Here is a 26,300-nt window from a genome sequence, read left to right on the forward strand (position 1 = left end):
ACAGCCAGAAAGGAGAGAGAGAGAGGGTAGGGGGTGAGGGACAAGACATAATCCCCCCTTCCTCCACCACACCCCACCTGTTTTCACTTACTTCCAGTGTTCACTAGATCATCAGTCCATCAAATGAATTAATCCACTGATGAGGTTACACTTTCCATAATTTGGTCATTTCATCTCTGCCCAACCCATGAATGCTTTGGAGGACACCTCATATCCAAACCATAACACCGGGGTGGTAATAAAAAAGAGCAACAGGTTTGAACTATATTTCTAGGTATCAGCAGAGAGGGTGAATGTAAGCCAAAACTATAAGAAAGGGAGGGAAAGTTTCCATAAGGACAATCAACAAGGCAAATGTTGTGAAAGATGGGAGGATAAAAGAGGTTTGTACCAAAGAAAGTGTGTAGCTCATTTAAATCATCCTACTACTTGCACAGAGTGAGAACTTTAATCTGCAACTATGTGCAGTTACCAGTGGTTAGCTCTTCCATAGAGCAAGAACCAGAATAGAGGGGATTCCGATCATTTTTCTCTATTTATATGCAAATGATTATTGTTGCTGTGATAGTATTTCCCAGTGTGGTGTGTCACTGCTACTTGCAGTGATGTTATTTGTTTGATATGCATTAGTTGTACTACAACAGAAATGTATTTATTTTAATGTATACCGGAAAAAATATTTAGCACATCAAATCTATGATATTGGAGATCTTGCTTAAGGCAAGAATAGGTAATACATTTTTATTAAAAAGCCAACCAATTTAAGGGCACGTATAAAGCAAATAATCGAATTGCAAATTGCAAAGGACCAAATTTTGAGAAAACTTGTTTAGAGCATGACTGAATATTTATTTTAAAGAAAATATGACAGAATGTGATAGAAGCCTACTAGATATTCTATTAATATAATTCTTTTTCTTTTCATAGCTGGGCTTTGCAGATCTAAACCTGGCAGAGTTTGCTGGATCAGGAAATACCACTCGTCGCTGTTTACTGGAAGGCTATGATACCAAAAATACAAGGCAGGATAATTCCATTCTTAAAGTAAGCACCCAGATTGACATGCTGACAAATGAGAGTCTCTACCTTTAAATAAGCAAAGGTATACACTGTCAAAGACAAGAAGTAAATCAGCACTGAAATCATAAGCTGACCACACCACCGAAATACTCACCATGAAGGGGGAAAACTATCCAAATCACAAAAGCAGTGAAAAGTAACAAAGTTTACCTTTGAGACCTTAATGTGTTTCTTGTCATGCTGCAAGATTCAGAGAAGAACACAAACAGACTACTACAACACAAGTGCTCATTGGGAGGAAGGAGCACAATGAATGGATAGATACCTTACAATGCTTATAGCTCCCAAAAAGTGATTTCCAAAGCAACTGTGATAGATTCATCACCGTCGCAGGGTTTCCTTGTAACTAGGAGAGTGATAGGAAAAACCCACTTCTGAGCATCTGCCCTATTTTTTCCAAGTACTATCAGGAACTACATGTTCTGGTAAACACTTGAGAGACTATACACTTCACAGTGTTAAACAAAATACTAAATAAGATCCATTGAAAAGATATTTGGAAAGTATCTTGTGCCTAATAAAAGACATAGGATAAACCATTTGCTGTATTTTAGTTTCTTGCTTCACAATGTGGTAAATTACCTAATAAGAAGAAAAGGAAATACTTTTAAATAGAAACTGGATGCTTTTTATTCAGAAGTTAGTGCAGCAAAGAATGATCTTATACCTATAGTTTCCAAATTTGTTTTTAATAAATATTTGACTATAAAAATATAAAAATTCATGAAATGGTTTTTATTTTTATTCTTTTTAATATTTATTTTTTAGGTATGGATGGACACAACACAATGCCTTTATTTTTATGTGGTGCTGAGGATCGAACCCTGGTCCCGCCTGTGCGAGACAAGCGCTCTACCGCTGAGCCACAATCCCAGCCCATGAAATGGTTTTCATTGTCAGTCCATCCCTCACATGAGTTTAGCAGCTTTAAAGAAAGATGATATGGATAATTAATATGGAGTAATTAATATAAGATGAGATGGGTAATTAATATGGAGTAATTAATATGGTAAAAGAAGATAAAAAGAAATTAGAAAAGCATCATGCTATAAGCTTTATGTTGGTTCTATAGTTTTATGGTTAACTCTGAAATATCTCTATGGGATAGGCAGGATTGGGTAGATAGGGAAGATTTCCCTCTTTGTAGATAAAGACACTGAGACTCACTTAAATGTATCACAGAAGTAGTCGATGGCAGACCTGAGGCCAGAATGCATGGCTTCTGATAGCTGGTCAGTGGCCTTTAAATTCATTGTATTCATTTTATTACTTATATTTCATGAAGTCTGTCTCTGAATTATACTGTTTTCATTGGAGAGTGAAATAACTGTAATTTCAGAGCTTCACATTCCTTAGCATCAGCTCATAGAGTGGTTTCCTTCTGATTCCCAGTGATTCTTCTGCACCATTTCTCCCACTGTGTCTTACAAAACACACCTTTTTGAAGGTCACACCAGTTATCTGTAACTCTCCCTCCCTTGCTGATGTCTACTGACTACCTAGTCACCTTCTCTCCTATTCATTGGTGATATAGCTTCAAGCTCACAGGTTTTCTCTTTATCCCTTTTCCTGTTGTCATTTTTGAGTGACCTTACAATCTATGCAGGCGAGCTATCTTTGTGGATGTGTTGTGTATGTATATTCTCTTCTAATAGCTGATCTTAAATGTGCCTAAGACCCTCCTTTCCTTAAACTGCCTATTTCCAGCAACATTTTCTTCCTCCTCTCAATTCTTACTCCCATGATCACTTTCTGGGTTGTTGTTTCTTTGTTTTTTTTTTTTCCCCTGGGGCTGGGGGGAATTGAACCCATGCATGCTTTATCACTATATCCCCAGCCCTTTTTAAATTTTATTTTGAAGAAGGATCTGACTAAATTACCCACATTCGCCTTGAACTTGGGATCCTCCTGCCTCAGCCTCCTGAGTAGCTAGAATTAGAGGTGTGTGCCTGGCTTTAGGCTTTCTTATCACTAGAAACTTTACCACTTCCAAATTTTCATTTTGAAGTTTTCCCCTCTCTTCCCACTCTCTCCTATGCGCCCAGCCCCTTTGGTTTACTCACTTAGCTATCTTCAGCACCACCACTTTCTCACTTTGCCACTTTCTCACTATTATCAGCTCCCACTTCCTTTCCCTTCCATCTTGATCCATTTTAGATTCCATGGTTCATAAGTATCATAGTCCTAATACTCCTGGCACCTAAGTCTATTGCTCTCCCTTAAGTAATCTCCAACCGTTATTGAATTCAGCTGTCTATCTTCCCCTACTTGCTGGAAAAGACACGTAACCAGGCTAGCGGCCATTACTGAAGTCACGTTCACAGCCAACCCACAGTCGTATTCTACTTCCTTTCCCAATTTTTTAAAATGCATAATAAACTTTCTTTATTGAAATATGGTTGTCAACAAGGAAAAAGTAAACTGAATCATCACAATTATTAATTATCAATAGCTACTATATTTCAAAATCAGTACAGTGTTCACTAAAAATAAGAATTTCATTACTAAAGGGAAGAACTCAATAATTTCTTTTGTATCCAAACTTAGTTTAACTGTTTTGGTTTATTGTGTCTGTCTTTAAAGGATTTTTAGATCCTTTTCAGTTCATAAGTACGATGATTGGGTGTTCATGCTGTAGTGTGAGATGTGCCTCCTTCTAACCCTTGTTGTGACATCAGCACATTACCAGTGTGATGTGTTTTTTATTTTTTTTTTAAAAAAAGGCTTTTTATGAAATAATTACCTTATGGAAAAATTAACTATCTTTAAAAACAAAGCTAGCCAGGCACAGTGGCACACACCAATTTCCCAGCAGCTTGGGAGACTAAGGCAAGCAACTTAGTGAGACCCTCTCAAAATAAAAAAATAAAAAGGGCTGGGAATGTGGCTCAGTGGCTAAGCAACCCTGGGTTCAATCCCTGGTATTAAAAAGGGGGGGGGGGGGTGGATGTGCTAATTCCTACATATCCACATGAATCTATTCTGAATACCTGTTATTTATGGAGAGGAGAAATGAGTGCCTGAAGTTGATCCCAGCTCTATCACTCACTCCTGCTTCCAATAAATCCTGGAGCAGCAATAATCTAATTTGGGGTTTGAAGGTAAATATAGTGAAGCCATCTGAAGTGAGCTCTTAAGTATCCTCCTCGTTAACTCCCAAAATTACCAAGCTAACTCCTTTCTTTCCTTTCCTCTAATCAATTAATCCCTCCTCTTTTCAAAAATAGTCTCTAAATTTGTGTTCTTGATTCTGTGTATTCTACATTCTATTTATGGATTGCCTCCACCACTTCTTTCCTCTTTATTTAGCACCAATGTCTTAGAATTATATTTTCTTCCTTTTTTGTTTATTAGTTCATTATAGATATAAATAATATTAGGGTTCATTTTGGTATAAATATACAAAATGAAGTACAATTTACTCCGATTCACTCCTGAGCACAACCCCTCCTCTCCTCCCTCCTCTTGTTCCCCTTCCTGTACTCTACTTATCTATTTATAGCTTTTTTTAAAATTAGTGCACTATGGATATACATAAAGGTAAAACTCACTGTGGTATATTCATGTATGTATGTAGGAAATTTTGGTCAGATTCATTCCACCACTCCTCCCTTTTCCCATCTTTCCTCCTTCCCCCTCAATTCCCTTTCTCTATTCCACTGAGCTCTAGCCTATTTTCATATCTTTCCCAATTTTATATATTCTTTTTCATACCTTCTTTCTCCTTGTACCTTTATATACCACTCTTGCCCTCAGCTCATGCCCTTGTCTTATCCTTTATTAAGAAAATAGAAGTCATTACATTCAAATGCCCTTATTTTCCCATCAAAAACTTACAATTCTACCTGTCTCTCCAGACTCACTATCCTTTTCGCCCTCTATTATAGCAAGTGTCAGAAGTTCATCCCTCCTCTCAGCCTCTAGAATCTAAATCTTACCTAATCAAGGGGTTTTCTCCTTGGATTATTCCCTCTCTTAAGCATCTGTTCTAAGGATCCATTCTTATCAATGTATAAAGAAACAGTTCTTTATCTGTCTCCCTTTGTGTGTGTGGTACTGGGGACAGAACTCAGGGACTGGTGCTTGCTAGGCAAGTACCCTACCACTGAACTACACCCAGCCCTCCCATATTTTAAAAAGCAGACACAAACCAGCTCCTCATCTCTTCCAGCTACTGCCTTCTCTGTTCTTCCGCACTATACAGTTTCTTAAAAGATGTCTGTGTCATCTCCATCTTCTTCCTGAGACATTCAGGATATTCAAGAGTGCTATCTTGATGGAATTGTAAGAAAGAAGAGGTGATAAGGAAGGTTATGTTTGACATTTAAGGAAAAGAGGAATAGTAATGGATGCACTGAGGGAAGAGTTTTCAATGAAATAAGGTTATAAAAGATACATGTTAGCCATTAACTGGAAAACATGTAATAATATATTCATATCTTATTATTCATTAAGACCTTGAATTTGGGTTATGCAGTCCTGGGTTAAGACCTCAGCTCTTCCCTTTGCCAGCTCTCTGATCTTGAAAATATAAATCTCTTTGAGCTTAAAATGAGAGTATCACTTTCTCATGGGAGTATTAAAAATTAAATGAAATGCTACATGTAAAACCTTTAGCTTATGCCTGTCCCATGATAAATTCTCAAATAATGACCATTTTAACATCATTTTTATTACCATTATTATTCCCATAAGAATGTGAAATAGTCCTTTGGGTGATTCTTAAAAAGTAGTCAGCACCCAGAGAAAAGCATTTCAAGAAAGAAGAAAAGCTCTAAATCCTGACCTAAAGCACAGGCCAGAAGCTCTCTTGAGAAGCCACCAGCAGACTCTTAAGCAGCACAGGAGTCTGGGAGTGAAGACATGAACTAGATGAGCACAGCCACACACTCACAAGAAGGATTGTTACTAGAGAATCACTTGCTTTTGTTTTCATCTCTTCTGATCTGATTTTTTGTAATTATGAATTTGAATGTTTAAAATTATTTTTGATTTTTTATCTATATAAAGCAGTAATTTAATATTGAGTGCAATCAATTTGACTATCATTTTATCTAATGCTTTATAAGTAGAAAATAATGGGCTTCATAGTGTGGGGGAAAGAAAGATTCATCATACATAGCTTTGCTCTTGAGAAATATTTTCTAATTATGATATTTCTTGTTCTTATGATATTTCTTGTTTAGGTTTTGATCAGTATGCAGCTGATGTCTGGTGACCCATGTTTTAAAACGTAAGTTGATGTCCAATAAATGAGTTACTTCTCTGATAGTATAGCAGAGATTTGTTTAAATGGTAAGACCCTATCTTACACCCTATGGAAACAGCATTGAACAAAATAGACTAAGTCACTGCCATTTTGTTTTGGTTTGGTTTCCAGGGATGGAACCCAAGATTATTTAAACTCTGAGCCATGTCCCCAACCCTTTATATTTTTTATTTTGAGACAGGATCTTAGTTTCTTGGAGCTTCACTAAGTTGCTGGATCTGGCCTCCAACTTCCAGTCCTCCTGCCTCAGCCTCCCAAGTCACTGGTTTACAGGCATGTGCCACCACACCTGGTTGTCATTGCCATTTTGGAACTCATATGTTAAGAGGAAAACAAATAACAAAACTTAAGTAAATATATATAAGCATGATGATAACTACTTTGATGAAAAATAAAGCCAGGTAGCAGAGCCATAGTGGAGAGAGAGACTGCTATTTTATACCAAGTAGTCAGGAACAGACTCCCTAGTCAAGATGATATTTGAGTAGAGACCTGAAGGGGATGGGAGGCAAGTCATGCAGATATTTAAGGAAAGAGCATTTGAGGTAGAGGGAACAAGGCGAAAAGCTGTGAGAGAGAAGTGTTCTTGGCATGTTTAAGTGACTGCCAGGAGACCAGTACATCTAGATCAGAGTGAATAAAAAGGAGGGTAATAAGAGGTAAAGTCAAATGATAGAATCTTGCAGGCCATTATATTAAGAACTCTACTTATACTCTGAGATAAAAAGCTAATGGAAGCCAGGTTGATGGCACACACCTGTAATTCTGGCAACTCAGGAGATTGAGGCAAGAGGATCACAAGATTAAGGCCAGCCTCAGCAACTTAGTGAGGCCCTAAGCAATTTAGTGAGATCCTGTCTCAAAAAATAAAAAGGGCTGGGGATGTAGTAGCTCAGTGGTAAAGCACTCCTGGGTTTAATCCCCAGTGCCCCCCCAAAAAAAAAAATCTAATGGAGGTTAGACATGGTGGCACGTACCTGTAATCCCAGCTACTTGGAGACTGAGGCAGGAAGATTGCAAATTTAAGATCTGTTTGAACAATTTTAGGCCTTTTCTCAAAATTAAAAATAAAATGTGTTAGGGATATATTTCAGTGATAGAGCAGTTGTCCAGCACACACAAGGCTCTGGGTTTTATCCTCAGTACTAGGAGGGGAAAAAAAAGGTAATAGAAGTTTCAAGCAAGGAGTACAACTATCTGGCTTAGGACTACTAGGTGGAGAACAGACAATTTGAGGGAGCACTGGAGGGTACCAAAACAGGTAGATAATTAGACTGAATCAATAGTCCAAAGTTTGGGGTCTGAGTAGCAGGAAGAATGTTTTCACTTACTGAAAAACCACAAGAGGAACAACTGGGAGCTTGGGCGTTAGACATGTTAAGTTTGAGAACCCTGTTTAATCCCCAGCAGGGCGAGTTAAATAGGCAGGTGGATATATCGACAGGCTGCAGGCATAAACTGGAAATCATTATATCATCAGCATACAGATAGTAATTAAAGCCACGAGGCTTAGTAAAATGATCTAAACGGACTGAGTATAAATACAGATAAGGAAAGGGCCATAGTTATAGTGTGAGACACTCACTCCAGCATGTAGAGGTTGGGGAGATGGGAAGAACCAGTAAAGGAACAAGCAGTGAGCAAAGAGGAGGGAAGCAAAGGAGAGCACGTCCTGAAAACCCAGTGAAGAAAGTGGCCAGAAAGGAGGTGCAGCCGGCTGGGGGGTATACTGCAGCAGTAGGTCTCAGAATCTGAGGACTGATTTGGCATCTAGAGACGTGGATGACTTTAACAAGAATTTTGGTAGAACGCTAAAGCCTTTTCAGAATGGGTTCAAGAGAGTTTGTGAGAAAATTGGAAACAGCGAATATAAACAACACTTCTGGGGAATTTTGCTGGGTAAAAAAGGAATAAAAAGATGGGGTCATAAGTAAAGAGAAGATATGGGGTGGGGCGGATTTTATTTATTTTTAAAAATGGGAGCTAGTACAGCCAATGGGATTGGCCCAATAAAGAGGGAGAAACCAGTGATGGGAAAGAGAAAAGGGACAATGTCCTTGGACTATCACAATGAGGGCAGGGAACATGGCTGTTGATGCAGATATGTGGAAGCAGATGGAAGTTCCTGTCTAACTGCTTCTGGTTTCATAGTAAAATAGGAAACAGAATGATCATTACAACAAGGACAGGGTGGGAGTATGCAGAAAAAGGAAAATGATTGTTAAAGTCTTAGATTGTGAGGTGAACTTGGGAAATGCAGTAGGATTGCCTGTCAGCAAGCTTGAAGACACTTATTAATTATAAATGAAAATTGATTAGATATTATTTAAACATCTAAGAAAAACATACTTAGAAAGTAAGCATTTACTACACTATGTATCAAATTTGTGTTTTTAATGGCTCCTACTATAACTTAGGAAGTATTGTCCGTATAGTTCTCTAGTTTCACACTGTTTTGTAAAGATGAAAATATGTATTTTAATACGAATCTATTCTCGATTATACCTATAGAGCCAGGTGCAGTGACACACACCTGTAAGCCCAGCTACTCAGCTACTGAGGCAGGAGGATCTCAAGTGCAAGGCCAGCTTCAGCAGTTTAGCAAGACTTTGTCTCAAAAAATTTTAAAAAGGTTGGGGATATAGCACAGTGGTACAGTATGCCTGGGTTCAAAAAAAAAAACTATACATTTTGCTATAACTTCTATTCTATTTTCTCACAAGCCATAAGTTCCTGGTTCATTATTTACTGTTCTCTTAGGATTAAACAGTTTTTGCTATACTATTTTTATTCTCTCAGAAAAACAATTTGTTTTTCTAGTGGAATCAGTTTAGGGTTAAATAAGAAAATGAGCAGCAAAACCTAATAAAAGAAAATGAATTCATTATTCCTTCCTGTGAACCTTTTATGAACCTTTCTGGCCCTTACTTTGCATTTTACTTCTCTACTTAGGAAACTCCCATATAAAAGAGCTCAAACATAGATGCTCTGATGTTCTGTATTATCTCTACAAAGATAATTCTGACAATATAGAGTTTATAAAGACTTTGGTAATAAGCATGAGAATAAGCAGGGGGTTGGGGAGTAAAGCTTAGTGGTAGAGCACTTTTCTATAGTGCACAAGGCCCTGGGAACAATCCCCAGCACCAAACAGAAAAAAAAAAAAAAAAAGATCTGTTGAGTACTCTCCCTTGCATATTCCCAGAATCTCTTTGGGAGCATCAAAAAAACAGTTTTTAAAACATTGGTATAAATGGCTTTGTTGCATGCCTCTAGTCCCAGCGACTTGGGGGGCTGAGGTAGGAGGATCACAAGTTTGAGACCAGCTTCGGCAGCTTAGTGAGAACCTGTCTCAAAATAATAAATAAAAAGGGCTGGGGATATGGCTCAGTAGTTAAGTGCCCCCTACATTCAATCCCTGCTATCAAAAGTAGATAAATAAATAAGCTGAGGATGTAGTTCAGTGATAAAGCACACCTGGGTTCAATTCTTAATAGTAGGGGGAAATTTTGGTATATATGCCCCAGCTATCCCACTACTGGGTATATATCCAAAGGAAATGAAATCATACATCAAAGTTACCTACACACCTATGTTTATTACAGAACTATTCACAATAGATGAGACAGGGAATCAGTTGAGGTGTTCATCAGTGGGTGAATGGTTAAAAAAAATGTACATATCCACAATGAAATATCAATTCAGCCATTAAAAAAGAATGAAGTCCTGTTACTTGTGGCACCATGGATGGAACATGGAGAATGTTATGGAATAAGCCAGGTACCCATATCTCACTCATATGTTGAAACTTAAAAAGTACATTCATAGAAGTAGAGAGTAGAAGAGTGGTCCTGAGGCCAAGAAGAGTAAGTGGAAAGGGTGATAGAGGAAGGTCAGATTAATAGGCACCAAAATACAGTTAGGATGAATGAGTACCAGTGTTCTGCAGCACATTAGGGTGAATATAGTTTACAACAATTTATTATATCTTGTATAAAGAGCTAGAAGAAAGGAGTTCTGAAGTTCATAAGACAAAGAAATGATAAATGAAATGTTTAAGGAGGTAGAAATGATAATTACCCTGATTTGCTCATTACACATTGTATACATGTAACAAATTGCTGCACTGTACCCCTTAAATATGTACAATTTTTTAAAAGTATTAATATAATCCAAATTGTCACCTAACAGATGAAGAAATTAAGGCACAGAGGAATTGAGGGACAACCAAGTATCTTTGTGTAAAGCAAACATATAAATAACTGCTGGAGTGATGCATTCAACTCTTCTCACTGCTTTTGTCTAAAGTTTTTCATGATGTCAAAATTTTAGAATATACTAGAGAAACTAATAAGAGTACAGCAGGGCTGGAGGGATAGCTCAGTGGTGAAGCACTTGCATAGTATATGTGAGGTTCTGGGGTTGTTCTCTAGCACCACCAAAAAGAAAAAAAAAAAGAAAAGAAAACAAGTCAAGCTTGGCATCATCAAATTTAAATTCTAGTTTTAATATTTTATGAACAGAATATCTGTAACATAGATTGTATAATTTTTCTGAAAAGTGCTGATGAAGAAAAAGTATATTTTGAGTGAGAAATTGCATACTATACTAGAATAATCTGGTGATAAAGAAGATTAGGAATGATGAAACTCTTGAATGGTACGATTCTAACGCATTTGTATTCTAGAAAAAAGGGGCTTACCATTTGTCATAATAATTTCACAAATGTTACAGTCTCTCAATTTAATTTTTGAAACAGCTTTGTGATGTAAGTGTCATGCATATTTTTGAGGGAGGGCATTGGGACTCAGGTTTAAGCAACTAATTTGTCCAGAGTCTCAGGAACCACTCATTGATTGCTTTGATTACCTACCCCATGCTGACAGATGGGTCCCTGCTATGACTGAATTCACTGCTGATTTAGGAGACTTAAACATGGCATATGATGTAATGGGATCCTAATCACTGTTCCTTGAAAGCCTGGGAAATCTGTCACTGAGGGAATAACACTGAGCTGAGTTTGGAAGGATGAATAGGAACTCATTAAGCACAGGAGGTGGGTAGAGACATTTCAAGAGGAGAAGGCAGTTTGCTTAGCATCATTATAGCACATGGCATATTTATAGAATGTCTCATGGAAAAGTATTGTCATTATAGGAGGTCATCCCCTACACTACTCTCCTCTCCATATTCTTTATTGGAGCAGAGGAAGGTACTAGGGACAGAACCGAGGGCCTTGCATATGCTAAGCAAACACTACCACTGAGCCATACCTTTGGCCCTGTGTATTTTTTGTTTTCATTTTTAGAACTGGGAATTGTACCTAGGAGTGTGTTATCACTGAAATACATCCCCAGCTCTTTTTATTTTTTTGAGACAGGATCTTGCTAAATTACTGGCCTCAAACTTGCAATCCTCCTACCTCAGCCTCCAAAATCACTGAGATTATAAGCATGCACTACCACACTCAGCAAGACTTTAGATTCCTAATTTGCTGTACTATCAATCCCCAGGGTCAGTGAATTTTCTCCATAATGCTTAATTGTCCCAATTTTTGAGTAGTTAGTACAGATGACTGACATTGTCAAGAGTTAGGGTTCCTCAGGTTTTCTGAGGCCGCAGAACAAGGGGTACCAAATTGAGGTATTGCTCAAAGTGCTGGGCTGTGGAATTGAGCTGGATGGGCAAGAGTAGAGCCAGAGGAGACTGATAGAGACGAAGCCAAATTTGGGGAGTTCTGAAGGATTGGAAACAGGTCCAAGAGCTAGAAAGATAGAGACACTATAAACAGGTCACCTGTGAAAGGGAAAATGAAGCAACTGGAATTAAAAAGATAAGAATTTCTACTGTCATATATAACTAAAAAGAACAATAACAACAAAAAGATAAGAATTTGGTCATGCAGAAATGAGTCAGCCATCGATGATTAATGACTGTGAGTAAAGACTCCATTCTTTTTATGCATCTTCTACATATTAGTTTTTCCCATGAAAAATTGAATATAGACCTAAAAAGAGCATGCTACAGGGACACTGCTACATCGATGTTCATAGCAGCACAATTCACAATAGCAAGACTGTGGAACCAACCTAGATGCCCTTCAATAGACGAATGGATAAAAAAAATGTGGCATTTATACACAATGGAGTATTACTCTGCATTAAAAAATGACAAAATCATAGAATTTGCAGGGAAATGGATGGCATTAGAGCAGATTATGCTAAGTGAAGCTAGCCAATCCCTAAAAAACAAATGCCAAATGTCTTCTTTGATATAAGGAGAGTAACTAAGAACAGAGTAGGGACAAAGAGCAGGAGAAGAAGATTAACATTTAACAGGGATGAGAGGTGGGAGGGAAAGGGAGAGAGAAGGGAAATTGCATGGAAATGGAAGGAGACCCTCAGGGTTATACAGTGGAGGGGGTAGAGAGAGAGGAGGGGAGGGGAGGGGAGAGGTGGGGAGGGGTGATGGTGGAGGATGGGAAAGGCAGCGGAGCACAACAGACACTAGTATGGCAATATGTAAATCAATGGATGTGTAACTGATGTGATTCTGCAATCTGTGTATGGGGTGAAGGTGGGAGTTCATAACCCACTTGAATCAAAGTGTGGAATATGATATGTCAAGAAATTTGTAATGTTTTGAACAACCAACAATAAAAAATTTAAAAAATATATATTTTAATAGTTAAATAAGTTAAATTTCACCCAAAAAAAAAAAAGAAAAATTGAATATAGAGTGGGTTTTTTTTTTCATCAAGCCCTTATACATAACTTTAAAATGTACATAACTTAAAAAATTGTTAATTAAAGAGGTAGGTCAGGGCAGAACTGAAAAGGGTTCTTATGTGCCATTCTGAGGATCTTGACCTTTATCCCAAAGGAGCCATTGAAAAGTTTAAAATCACACAGTAACATGTTCAAAGGCACATTTCAGAAAGCATGGAGTGGAGATCTGAACCCAGTTAGGAGACTCTCAAAGTCACCCAGGAAAAGGCACAATGATGGAGAAGAAATTATAACTAGGAAAACTATTGGAATCTGGGGTTTAGAGGTTGGTTGGGTATAGAAATATAGTAGGAAGGAGACAAAGGCAATATCCAGGACTCTAGTTTTGGTGACTTTGTGGAATCTGATGGCATTCACAGAGAGAGAATATAAGAAGACAACAGCTTTGGGCAGAGAAGAGTTTAGTTGGGCATATATTGAGTTTGATGCAGTTCTTGGACCAGTCCTGGTAAACATCCCAGTAGAGCATATAAGTCTGTAATTTAGGAAATCCTCAGCTGAAAACAGTCTATAAGTTAAATGGATTTGATGGCAATCACCCTGTTGTGATGGCACATGCCTATAATCCCAGTGACTCCCGAGGCTGAGGCAGGAAGAAAGTTTGAGGCCAGCCTTAGCAACCTAGGGAGATCCTGTCTCAAAATTTTAAAAAAAGGGCTGGGGATATGGCTCAATGATTAAGTACCCCTGGGTTTAATCCCCAGTACTAAAAAAAAAATTTTAAATAAAAATAAAAGATTTGATGGCAATCTTCACTTTTTTTGTATTAATAGGTATTAATCATACAGATTAATAAGGTTCAGTATGATATATCAATATATGCATAAGCATGCACTGACCAAATCCAGCCTCACTTTATGATGGCAGTCTTTAATTTATCCCCCAAACCTAAATAACCTGAGAATTCCATTGAGATAATAAGAATTTAAATATTACCATAAAGTGGGCCAGCTTCACAATCCCTTCAGTCATCTTCCAGTTTTATCTCAGATCACCATGGTATAATTTCTAGGAAGTTGTTGTTTTCCTCTGAAATATCAGCTTCAAAAAGTTAGAGATGTTTTATAATGAAAATCCCTATTAAAAAGAAAATTATTAAAACTCAAACCTGTCCCTCCTTGTTTCACAAGTTCTACATGGAATAGGAGGAGCCCTGAATTAGCTGAGGAAAATAGCTGAGGTCCATCACCTCCCAGAGAATCCAGCCCCAAAAGCAAAATAAACTATCAGGGCTCTTTACTGACTCTCCTGGATCAGGTGAACTATTTACATAGAGAAAGGTAGAAGAAAAAAAGCATGGACACTAGTTAGGAGGTTAGTGGGCAGGAGGCAAGATGTCATCTCCTAGCCTCAGATGCAGAGGGGCTTGGTGCCTTCTTCATCGGCTCAGAGGTGCCTCCCACCTGCGTTGTCAATGCTGGGTGCATGCTGCTATGGGAATCCTCCCTTTTCAGGACTTTATGCAGACAGTGCCCTTTCTACTCTCACTTATTTTGTTGTATAAAAAAACCTTTTTCCCCATGAATTTCATCCAAGCTTTTAAGAGATGCTTATACATTATTTGTTGATTTTTATTATTTCCACCCTCAAAAGCTAACATTCTAAGTCAGCTTACCAAGGCTGTGTACTGACTACACAGGCATTCCTTAACTGTTTTCAGACTTTCAGGCTCTGATTCTTAGAAATGTTTATTTACAGACCTCCCTCTACATCGATGTCAATACCAATTGCTGGTGAATCTGAGTCTCTGGAAGAAGACAGGAAAGGTGGAGAGACTCTCAAAGTCCATCTTGGAATAGCAGGTATGTATGCGTAGCTTACTGATTTTTTTAATTTGTGAGAAATAGTATTACTTGATCTCCTAAAAAATTCCCAAAATTCTTCCAGATTTAAATTTTTACTTTTAAGAATCAGCAGAGTTTTAAATGTGCAATTCTTGATAAGCCAGTGCTTTATTTTGTCTAAAGTGATGTGCTTTGACAGACTGAAAAGCTAAATATTGAGTTGACACCCACCCCCTATCATGTGCCTCTCCTCCCAACAGATGCAACAGGAGACTACAGATTTTTCCCATTCCACATGCCCAGCAACTTCTGCCAGTCACCTCTCAGGTGTTGCTTCTCTTCCAGAAATCACTTCCCTTACCAGTGGTTCCCAGTCCTTAGTGTGTGTCAAAATCACCTGGAGAACTTGTTAACATAGATTGCTGGCACCAGCAGCTATGCTTTTTTGACTCAATAAATCTGGGTTGGTCCCTGAAATTTTGTATTAAAAGCGAATTCCCAGGTAATGCCTATACTACTGGTCCCTAGTCCACACTTTGAAATCTTCTCCAGGCAAACTTTCAGCAAGTCAGAATCTGCTCTATGAGTTAAAAAGAGGGTGGCAAGATGTGAAGTTGGCTGGAGGAGGACTTAGGAACCTCTTTCTATCATCCAAGTTATGTGACCCAAATCTATTTATTGTTTTAACAAACAGAGGGTTGGAAATGTAGATTAGTTAGTAGAGTTGCCTAGCATGCTCAAGGGAGGCCCTGGGTTGCATCCCCAGCACTGCAAAAAAGGGGGAAAAAATACAGGAAGGAAGGAAGGAAGGGAGGGAGGGAGGGAGGGAGGGAGGGAGGGATTAACATTTTCACTATCTTTTCAAATATGTAGTGATATAGTGTCTTGCAGATAATGGTTATTGAAAGTTCCTGATCAGCAAGTCCTTTGACTACTCTTAGACCTTTTAATAAGCTCTTTCTCTTTAGCATGTAAATGTTCTTAATTCTTTCTTACATTGAGAAAATAAACTTTAAAAAAACCATTAGCCCTACATCCTTCTCTGTCTACTGCTGTGCTGTAAACTCCAGCAGGTTCGTGCTTGTCATTTTAGAGATAGATGTCTGTGTATATTTGGAGAAAGAGAGAAATCATCAAGATATACATATGTATATAGATAGATAGATACACACACACACACATACACACACACACAAATAAATTACATGTCACTCTTGATAACCAAAAACTTCCAGAAAGAATAGACTTCTCATTAATTTCTTTCTTTTTTTTATTTCTGTGCAATACTGGGTATTAAACCGAGAGGTGGTTTACCACTGAGCTACATCCTCAGCCCTTTTTATTTTTTGAGACAGGGTCTCACCAAGTTTCCCAGACTGGCCTCAAGTTTGCCATCCTCCTGCCTCAGCCTCCCAAGTAGCTGGGATTGCAGATGTGTGCAACCATGCCCCATCTGCCCATTTATTATTTTTATATATTTATTTATTTGGGGAGGGGGTATTGGGAATTGAACTCTGGGCTTTCAACCACTGATTCATATCCCAGCCCAATTTTGTATTTTATTTAGAGACAAGGTCTTACTGAGTTGCTTAGCACCTCACTTTTGCTGAGGCTGACTTTGAACTCAAGATCCTCCTGCTTCAGCCTCCAGAGCCGCTGGGATGACAGGCATGCACCACTATGCCCAGCCCGTTTATTCTTAAACACATTTGCAATCTGATTCTTATCTTTTTTCCTTTCTTGATGATGTCTCCAGTTATATGATTGTCAAATTCTATTGTTTTTGTTGTTCTCCTCTGACTTGGCCACTTCTTCTTTCTTGAAACTTTCTCTTCCTTTGGCTCCTACCTCTCTTTTGGAACTTCTAAAGCCTTCTTTATCCTTTTCTGTCTTCCTCTGAAATATTGGTGTTCTGTTGGGTTTGGTCTCCCCTACTTAACTTTCCTGTGCAGTGTCATGAATAGCCTTGGATTTAGCTATCACACAAATATAAATATGATCATATAGGTGTGAGTTAAATATTTTTGTTTCACAAACTTATGTTTTTGGACTTTCTCCCTGAATTCCCTCCTGGACTTTCCAAATGGGTTTTGGAAAAGTTCACTTCATGCCACCTGTTACATTGAAATCCATCTGTTTATCTTTCACCCCATCCAAACTTTAGGTATTTTTTATGATCTGACCTTGTCTTTGTATCCCAGCATAAGGCCAGGAACATAGTCACAATGTCATGGCTTTGAGCCTCAGTCTTCTCAGTAGCAGGGATTACAGTATGTACCACAATGCCTAGCCTTAGGCACTCTCAGGGGTCTTGAGTTTCACCTCCATCACAGTCTTCCTAACTCTTCCTCCCATATTTTCTATTCCAGTTAACCTGACACAAATTTCTGCTTAGTAATTGAGTCCTGTCATTTGTGCCTGCTTAAAAAAATATATACAAACATACATACCCCCACCTCCCTCCCTCCCCCCTCCCTCCCCACCCCTCTTTCCCCCACCCCTCTCTCTCAACTGGGTTACTGTGAAAAACCTTCACTTCTTTTTTTTATTTTTTTATTTGTTCTTTTTAGTTATATAAAAATCACAGAAGAATATATTTTGACATATTATACATACATGGAGTATCACTTCCCCCCTTTGTGGTTGTACATGATGTGGAGTTATACTGGTAGTATATTCATGTATGAATACAGAAAAGCTATGTCCAATTGATTCCCTTTCTTTCCCATTTCCATCCTCCCTCCCATCCCTCTCCCTGGCCTATTGTGAGTCAGCATCTGCACATCAGAGAGAACATTTGGCCTTTGGATTTTTGGAATTGGCTTATTTCACTTAGCATGATAGTCTCCAGTTCCTTCCATTTAACTGCAAATGTCATAATTTCATTTTTGTTTATGGATGAGTTATATTCCATTGTGTATATATATATCACATTTTCTTTATCCATTCATCTGTTGAAGGGCACCTAGGTTGGTTCCATAGCTTAGCTAGTATGAATTGTGCTGATATAAACATTGATGTGGCTGCCTCACTATAGTATGCTGATTTTAAGTCCTTTGAGTAGATACTGAGAAGTGGGATAACCGGGTTAAAAGGTGCTTCCATTCCAAGGAAAACCTTCACTTCTTCATCCTCTGTTCATTCTGTTGCCCCAGTAATCTTCTCAGAATATGGATTGGTCAGTCACACTCTTGCTTTGAGCCATTAAATGATTTGCTTCATAAACTCACAGGAAGTCCTTCAGCTTATCTCTTCAGCCTCTTTTCCCTTCAGCCCTCAACCCCTCTACTCTTTGCCAACTTTACCAAACCATTTGCTTCTCTACAAGCAAGGTATGCACTTACTACTATGCCTTTCCCTCCTCATCTACCTGAGGGATTTTGAGACATTGTTAAAGGCTTGGTTAGTCTCTGTGAGCTCTTTCCACTGTAACCAGGTGATGTTATGTGCACTGTCCTTTAGAGCTCTTAACAGCTTCCTTGGGGTGCTTGTATTTTAGTGCTTGCAGCATTGTTTTCTGTTTGCTTCTACCTCTAAACTCTGAACATGTATTTTGTCTTATCTATTTTATACTCCTATACCTTTGTACTCTCTACCTTGGGCACCTGACTTGGTAAGAACTTAATAAATATTTATTTATTTTTTAAAAGAGAGAGAGAGAGAGAATTTTTTTAATATTTATTTATTTTTTAGTTTTCGGCAGACACAACATTTTTGTTTGTATGTGGTGCTGAGGATCGAATCCAGGCCGCACGCATGCCAGGCGAGCATGCTACCACTTGAGCCACATCCCCAGCCCAATAAATATTTATTGAACAAATAAATTTTTAAAACCAGGAGATAAATCGATGAGTTACGATCTGAGTAGTTTGGGCTCTATATAATTCTCACTATGGGGGCTGAGGATGTGGCTCAAGCGGTAGCGCGCTTGCCTGGCATGCGTGCGGCCCGGGTTCGATCCTCAGCACCACATACAAAGATGCTGCGTCTGCCGATAACTAAAAAAAATAAATAAATAAATATTAAAAATTCTTTCTCTCTCTCCCTGTCTCTCTCACTCTCTCTTTAAAAAAAAAAAAAAAAAAATTCTCACTATGAACCAGCTCTTTGAATGTGTTCTGTTGGAGTTAACCTTTGGGATTAGGACTGGTGCAGAGATAGATGCTCTTATGCTTCCAATCTGTCCAGAAATGAGTAACCTTCGCAGATGGCCAGGTCACTCCAGTAGCTTACTTATTTGGCAGCATTTGTTGGTCCAACTGTGTACAATATCATTTATAGAACTGCTACTATAATTACTATATTACTCAATTGCTTTCCTTCTACTTCTAATTTAAAAACAGTTCTAGTTTCCAAATATTTCATCCTAATGAAAATGGTCACAATTCTGCATTCAGAGGGAGAAGTTTGTTTCTGGAAGGACCTAATTGGCATCTGGAATATGCATGTGATCAGGGAACTACTAGGAAACAGTTTGAGCACTGCTTTTTTGTAAATTTACTTTGAAACTGAGTACTGTAATCAATTTTGTAAGAACTTTCCATGCTGCATTAAGCCATAGATGTGATGCAAATTATAACCTAGCACTAGCAACACTGACATTAAAGTAATAAAGTGTTCTTTACTTTAAGGCCGTGATACATTTTTAAAGAAGCAAGATTTCCTCAAAAACCACTCACTCTAAATCTGGCAATTTTGTGAGAACTTAAAGGAATAAACTTGACTCATTTTTATTAGAGAAGTGCTGAACACAAGTTATAATATTTTTTAAATATGTTTTTAGTTGTAGATGAACACACAGTGTCTTTATTTTTATGTGGTGCTGAGGAGCAAACCCCAGTGCTTCACACATGCAAGGCAAGCGCTTTACCACTGAGCTACAGACCCAGCCCAAGTTATAATATTTTTAAGATAGCATGCTGCTAAATATTGTGAAATATACTATGATCTAAGATATTTTATTTGTAAGATTTTTTAAAATTTTCTTGCAATGTGATTGTACTGATTTAAAGATATCTCTGTCACTTTATAACTTATTTTTCTTAAAATGAACTTAACAGCTTATAAAATCTGAACATTAGAATAGAGATTGACCATTAATTTTTGGTAGTAATAACATCATGTTATGACTTATTGCAGATCTTTCAGCAAAAAGTGCCTCTGTTCCAGATGAACTTGGTGCCTGTGGACATTCCAGAACATCAAGCTATGCAAGCCAGCAGTCAAAAGTATCAGGTAGAGGCTAGCAGTGAAGTTCAATCCCTTATTTCTTATTCCTAAAAGGATTTGAAACTGCTGTTTTGTGGGAGAAGGGAGTTAAGTATTTTGTGGGAGAAGGGTGTTAGATTACAGTGTGTCTGCCATTAGTATTATATCCAAAGTGATTTTTTTCTCTGACAGGGTATAGCACATGTCACTCCCGGTCATCAAGTTTCTCTGAGCTCTGCCACAGGAGAAATACCTCAGTGGGAAGTACATCAACAGGAATTGAAAGTATTCTAGAGCCATGTGATGAAATTGAGCAAAAAATAGCTGATCCAAATCTTGATGCAGCTGATAAAGAAGATGTAGCCTCTGAAAAACTCAACAGGTATCCTTTTAGTTTAAAGATAAATTTAAATTTAAAAACAAAAAAACTTTGCCTAGCACTTGCCTAGCATGTGTGAGGCTCTGGGTTTATTCCCTAGTACCACAAAAAGAAAAGAAAAAAATTATTTTTATAAAATAATGGATAAAAAAAAAACCCTGTGATTCTTTTTGAAGATGCCCAATGAACCAGGATTCTGTAGAATCTCAGATGAAGCGAGTTGATGACACCAGAGTGGATGCAGATGATATTGTGGAAAAAATATTACAAAGTCAAGACTTCAGCCTAGATTCCAGTGCAGAAGGTATGTAGAGAACTGTTAAGTACAGAGTTATGTAACCCAGGTTTGTACAATCCATGTGGTCAGTAGGAAAGTGGCAGTACATCATGCCACTGCTACGCACTTGTAAAAGAAATTTGATGCTCATAAAAATCTCAAGATAACTTTGTAGCTTATTTATTTCTGAGGATGCATATTGAGTTTGGGAAAGAAACAAACTTTAGTTAAAAGTGATCAGTCTTAGAGGGGCTGTCGTTCAGTGGTAGAGCAGTTACTTAGCCTTTGTGAAGTCCTGGGTTCAATTTTTAGCACCCCAAAAAACAAAAAGAAATTCTAAAGAATATTTGTATTTTAAAATTATGTTTCAGCAACTGCCATGTTCATATACCTTACAATAGAGATCTACATCTGTGTCTGTGGTAGTACTTCAAGTCACAGGATTTGGAAAGTTGGTTTTGAACAATAGGGAATAACATAGTCCTTCAATCCCTCCTTAGTGTTTTCCCTAAACTATAAATTTATGTGTCACGAATTTGAAAGGTATAATTACTCAAATGAAGTTACTCAGATGGTGTGTATAGAGCACATTTAACAATGGACTTAGTTCCATTGTGTAATGGGTTGTAAAGAGAAATAATTAAACCTTGTGAAAAATTGTAGGAAAGACTGTCTTCTTTACTCAGTTAAAAGAAAAAGAATTGAAGGGAAGTTGATCAGAAGTAACTATTAGGATAGCTTTTAAATTGCCATGTACATAATTGTTTTTGATTATTTTAAGAAACAAATATGAATTTTGAATTATTAAAATATGAATATTATTTGGCAGTAGCCTAATAAGTATCCATTTAACAAAATTTTAAATGTATATTGCAGAAGAAGGACTGAGGTTATTTGTGGGTCCTGGTGGAAGTACAACCTTTGGCAGTCATCATCTTCCAAACAGGTATGTAGTCCAAATAGTACCTTATTAAAATACAGACTTAACTTTTAAAAAATGCTTGAGTGGAGGACAAAGGTTGCAAATTTTTTATTAGACTGAGGCTATACAATACTAATATTAGTGATTGCATGAGAAGACTTAACAGTTCTTGGTGTAGCTCTCACTTTTCCTTATTCAGGATGTGTTTGACATTATATTTTATAAATTTGATAATTTCCTTAGATGTGTTTTTAGAGTATATTAGTAAAGGACTAGTAGAGCTCCCAGACAAGTTGCAATATAAAAAAATTGTTTAAAAAAGAATCTTAGTCTAATATTTTATTTTTGTTTGGTTGGTTTTTCTGTATTGGAGATTGAAATTGCATGTTTTTTCCACTAAGCTACATCCCAAGTTCTTTTTCTTCCTCTCTTTCTGCAGTGCTGGGGATCAAATCCAGAGCCTAGCACATGCTAGGCAAGTCCTATACCACTGAGTTATACCCCAGCCTGCAATCCATTTTATTTTTTATCTTAAGACAGGGTCTCACTAATTGGCCTAGAATTCGGCAATTCTCTTGCTTCAGCTTCCTGAAGAGTTTACAGGTGTGTGCCACTGTCCCCACCTCTTGGTCCAGTATTATAGACAGAACAAAGTAAAACCATATTTCCAGCCAGTGGCCTATCTTTTTTATTTAATTTTTTCTTTTTAGTTATACATGATAGTAGAATGTATTTTGACATTATACATAACATAGAATATAACTCCCCATTCTTGTGGTTGAACATGACATGGAGTTTCACTGATCATGTATTCATATATGAACATAGGAAAGTTATGTCCCATTCATTCTGCTGTCTTTCCTTTTCCCATCCCCCCTCTATTCCCTTCAATCCCCTTTGTCTAATCCTCTGAACTTCTATTCTTCCAGCATCCACATATCAAAAAGAACATTCGACCTTTAGTTTTCAGTGACCTTTCTGTTATGTGCAGTTAAGCACCCACTCAGCAACATAAGCTAATAACTAACTTTTCTTGCACTCTCCTTTCTTACTGCTAGAGTCTAACATACGTTCCAAGTTAATTTCTAAAGCCAGCTGCAGTGGCACACGTCTCTAATTCCAGTGACATGGGAGGCTGAGGCAGGAGAACTGCACCTTCCAGATCAGCATAAGCAATTAAGCCTCAGCAACTTAGTGAGACCCTATCTCAAAAGATAAAAAGGGCTGGGGCTAACAGAGATATGAAAAATTGTGGTATATATGTGTAATAAAAATTTTAATGCCAAAAAAAAACCAAAGTACATGTATAATGACATGAATTGGTGTAAACACACTTTATATACAAAGATAAAAATTATGCTCTATATGTGTAATAAAAATTATAATGCATTCCACTGTCATATCTTTAAAAAAATAAAATAAATTCAAAAAAAAAAAGGGCTGGGGCTGTAGCTCCTTAGTAAAGTGCCCCCCACCCACTGGATTCACTCTGAAGCTACCAAAAAAAAATATCTGAAAACCAAATATCATTTTGGTAGTTATTCAAATTCAGATGGAGAAAAGTTACCTGCCAGACCTACCACCCTGATTCTCAATATAAGTTGAGTATTCCTTGTCCAAAATACTTAGGACCAGAAGTGTTTCAGATTTCAGTTTTTTAAGTTTTGGAATATTTACACTGATATCACCAGTTGAGCTCCAAAATCTGAAACTTTTAAGCAAGATGCCATTCTCAAAAAGTTTCAGATTTTGAAACATGTCGCATTTTCAGATTAGCGATAATCAGTCTATACTTCAGAATGGTAAGTACAGCTGTCAAGGACACCTTAGGAATTTTGATTGTCCTCTTCCCCACATCCCTTCTGTGCACCCCGGCACTGTTTCTATGTAATATTTATGTACAGCTTACACACAACAGAGTAAATCAGAGTTGCAGGGGTATGGGAATGCCTAGGCCAAGACATTTGTTTTATTATTTCATGCTCAAAATCTGAAAGAATTTTTAGTTCATTTCTTGTACCAGTATTCATTTTAATGAGTATCTCCTATGTGTCCAGCACATTATAGAGCCCAAAGGATACAAAATAGTGTCTAATAGCAAATACCTACATCATTAACTAGAGTCATATATGGTAGTAGGAAGGAAAGAAACATAAAGATGCTATGAAGAAGTAATTTTTTAAATATTTTTTAGTTGTAAATGGACATAATACATTTATTATTTTTATGTGGTGCTGAGGATCTAACCCTCACATGTGCTAGGAAGGACTCTACCTCTGAGCTGCAGCCCCAGCCCTGAAGAAGTAACTTGAAAAGCAGTTTATAAAGGATATAGCACAAGTTAGACCTTTAATTAATCTTCATGACTTATCCGCTCATTAAATTTAGTTAACTTTTGGACCTGCTTGTGGATAAGGATACAAGGAGGAAAGACCCAGCTCTTACCCTCAGCCAGCGGATGGTCCTAGCACATGGAGTTGGCACCTCAGCCAGTGGACCAAATTACCATTGCCTGTTTTTGTAAAGCGAGTGTCATTGGAACACAAACATGCCTGGTTACATATATACTATCTGTGACTGCTTTGATGCTGTAACAGCAGAATTGCATAGTATAGCAGAGACCATGTGGCCCACAAAGCCTAAACTATTTATATCAGGTAAGATAGACAAACTATAAATAGTAGAGGGAACTCTGAGAGAACAGCAAAGGGACTCAGATGGAGAAACTCCCTGGAAGAGCTGACACTTGAAGAGGGTCTTTGGGAGAATAAATATAAGTGGGTTTTTTAATATTTATTTATTTATTTATTTATGTATCTTTAGGTATTGTTTTGCTTTTTTTTTAAGGTGGACACATTATTTTGTTTTTATGTGGTGCTGAGGATCAAACCCAGTGCCTCATGCATGCTAGGCGAGTGCTCTACCACTGAGCCACAACCCCAGCCCATAAGTAGGGGTTTATCGGGCAAATTCAGGGAAGACAGATATTCCTGGTAATAGGAGCAAATAAAATGAATTTATAGGCATTATAATTATACAATACTTATTATAGGTAAAATTGAGTATTTATTAGTTATGTGCCAGGCATAAGCACATACATATATGTATTGTATTCATTTCTTATAGTATCTCTTTCAGTGCACACAACACACTATAATTAGTTATTTAAAACATGGAAATAGATGCACAACTATAATCACAGCTGCTTTGGAGGCTGAGGCAGGAGGATTGCAAATTCAAAGTCAACCTGGGCAACTTAGTGAGATCCTGTCTCAAAATAAAATTGAAAAAGAAGGGGGCTAGGGATGTAACTCATTGCTCTCCCACCTTGGGGTTTGATCACTAGCACCACCAAAAAAAAAAAAAAAAGACTGAAGTTCAAGACCAGCATCAGTAACGTAGAAGAACCCTATCTCAAAATTTAAAGAAGAGCTGAGGGTGCTCAGTGGTAGAGTGTCACTGGGTTCAATCCCACTACAAAAATAAAATAAGGAGACAAAGATACAAAGAAGTAGAGATCATTTGCCCAAGGCCATAAACTAGTTGAGTGGTGAAACCAAGGCTCAAGATTCATGTCTCTTTAAATCCAAAGCCCATCACACTTAACCACTTTGACCTTACCAGCTTCTAAATAATATGACCTAGTTAGAGAATTACCTAAAATATTTCTTCCCAGAATGGGTCATGTAAAAGTAATTTTGAGGACATAAGGTTGGTTGACAAGTGTCTTTAAGCCCAGTAATAAAGGCCTCGGTTGATATAATGAAGAGTTTATTCTTCCTCATATTTACAGTAGGAGCCATTGGTGATTCTTGCATGGAAATGATCTATCAGAATGGCATTTTAGAAAAGTGACATAATTTTGTCAGAGCAAAAAAAGATACATTGAATACTTTCAATATGTGCTATGAGTATTATTGTTATTCAGAGAAAAGAAAGATGAATTTTGGTTGAGAGATCATCTAAAACTTAGGATACAAAAACATTTATTTAGTAAAGAAGTTGATTCTGGTTCCCACCCCCTTTTCAAATGAATGCTAGAATAATCACCTGGGGCCCAGGGTTGTAGCTCAGTAGTAGACTATTTGCCTAGCATGTACAAGGCCCTGGGTTTGATCCCTAGCACTGCTAATAACAAAAATATGAAAAAAATACAATAATCATCCAATGCATGAAAGCCTGAAGTGTTCATTAGGTTTCAGAGTAAATGGTTCATATGACATGCCACAGAAACACCAAAGAACATCAGAGAGAATATGTCATGGTGAAAGATAATGGGCCACAGAGGCAGATAGACTTGGGTTTCATTCCTGGATTAGCTATTATGACTCAGCTTAGCTATGATCTTGGCTAACCACATCTCTCACCTGCTACCAGAAAGCACTGCATCAGTAGGGTTAACATCACAGGCTCAGGAGTTGGGCTGCTTAGTTTAGTACCAAGTTTCACCACTTACTAGCTGTGTCTTTGAAAGTCATTTCTCTTTACCTCAATTTCCTCACCATAAAATGCTGCTAATGGAAACTATCTCATAAGAATAATAAGGTTAAAATTAAATGAGGTAAGATATGTACACGCTTATAACAATATCTG

General features: G+C 37.5%; 1 protein-coding gene and 1 non-coding gene across 3 annotated transcripts in view; both read left to right on the forward strand.

The window, feature by feature from the left end:
• The window catches only part of Eeig2 (EEIG family member 2), an 87,935-nt gene that overhangs the window by 53,219 nt on the left and 8,416 nt on the right, over window positions 1-26,300 (forward strand). For both annotated transcript variants that reach the window (XM_071618135.1, XM_027922067.2), the window contains exons 4-10: window positions 928-1,044; window positions 6,267-6,313; window positions 14,836-14,939; window positions 20,061-20,156; window positions 20,322-20,511; window positions 20,685-20,812; window positions 21,662-21,731. In XM_071618135.1, coding sequence (XP_071474236.1) covers window positions 928-1,044; window positions 6,267-6,313; window positions 14,836-14,939; window positions 20,061-20,156; window positions 20,322-20,511; window positions 20,685-20,812; window positions 21,662-21,731 — 752 coding nt within the window. The remainder of the gene's footprint in view (window positions 1-927; window positions 1,045-6,266; window positions 6,314-14,835; window positions 14,940-20,060; window positions 20,157-20,321; window positions 20,512-20,684; window positions 20,813-21,661; window positions 21,732-26,300) is intronic.
• LOC114080469 (small nucleolar RNA U13) lies at window positions 3,673-3,776 on the forward strand. The gene has a single exon (XR_003580617.1). It is a non-coding gene; the product is annotated as a small nucleolar RNA U13 (small nucleolar RNA).

The sequence above is a fragment of the Marmota flaviventris genome, chromosome 10, assembly GCF_047511675.1.
Source record: "Marmota flaviventris isolate mMarFla1 chromosome 10, mMarFla1.hap1, whole genome shotgun sequence".
Taxonomy (NCBI): Eukaryota; Metazoa; Chordata; class Mammalia; order Rodentia; family Sciuridae; genus Marmota; species Marmota flaviventris.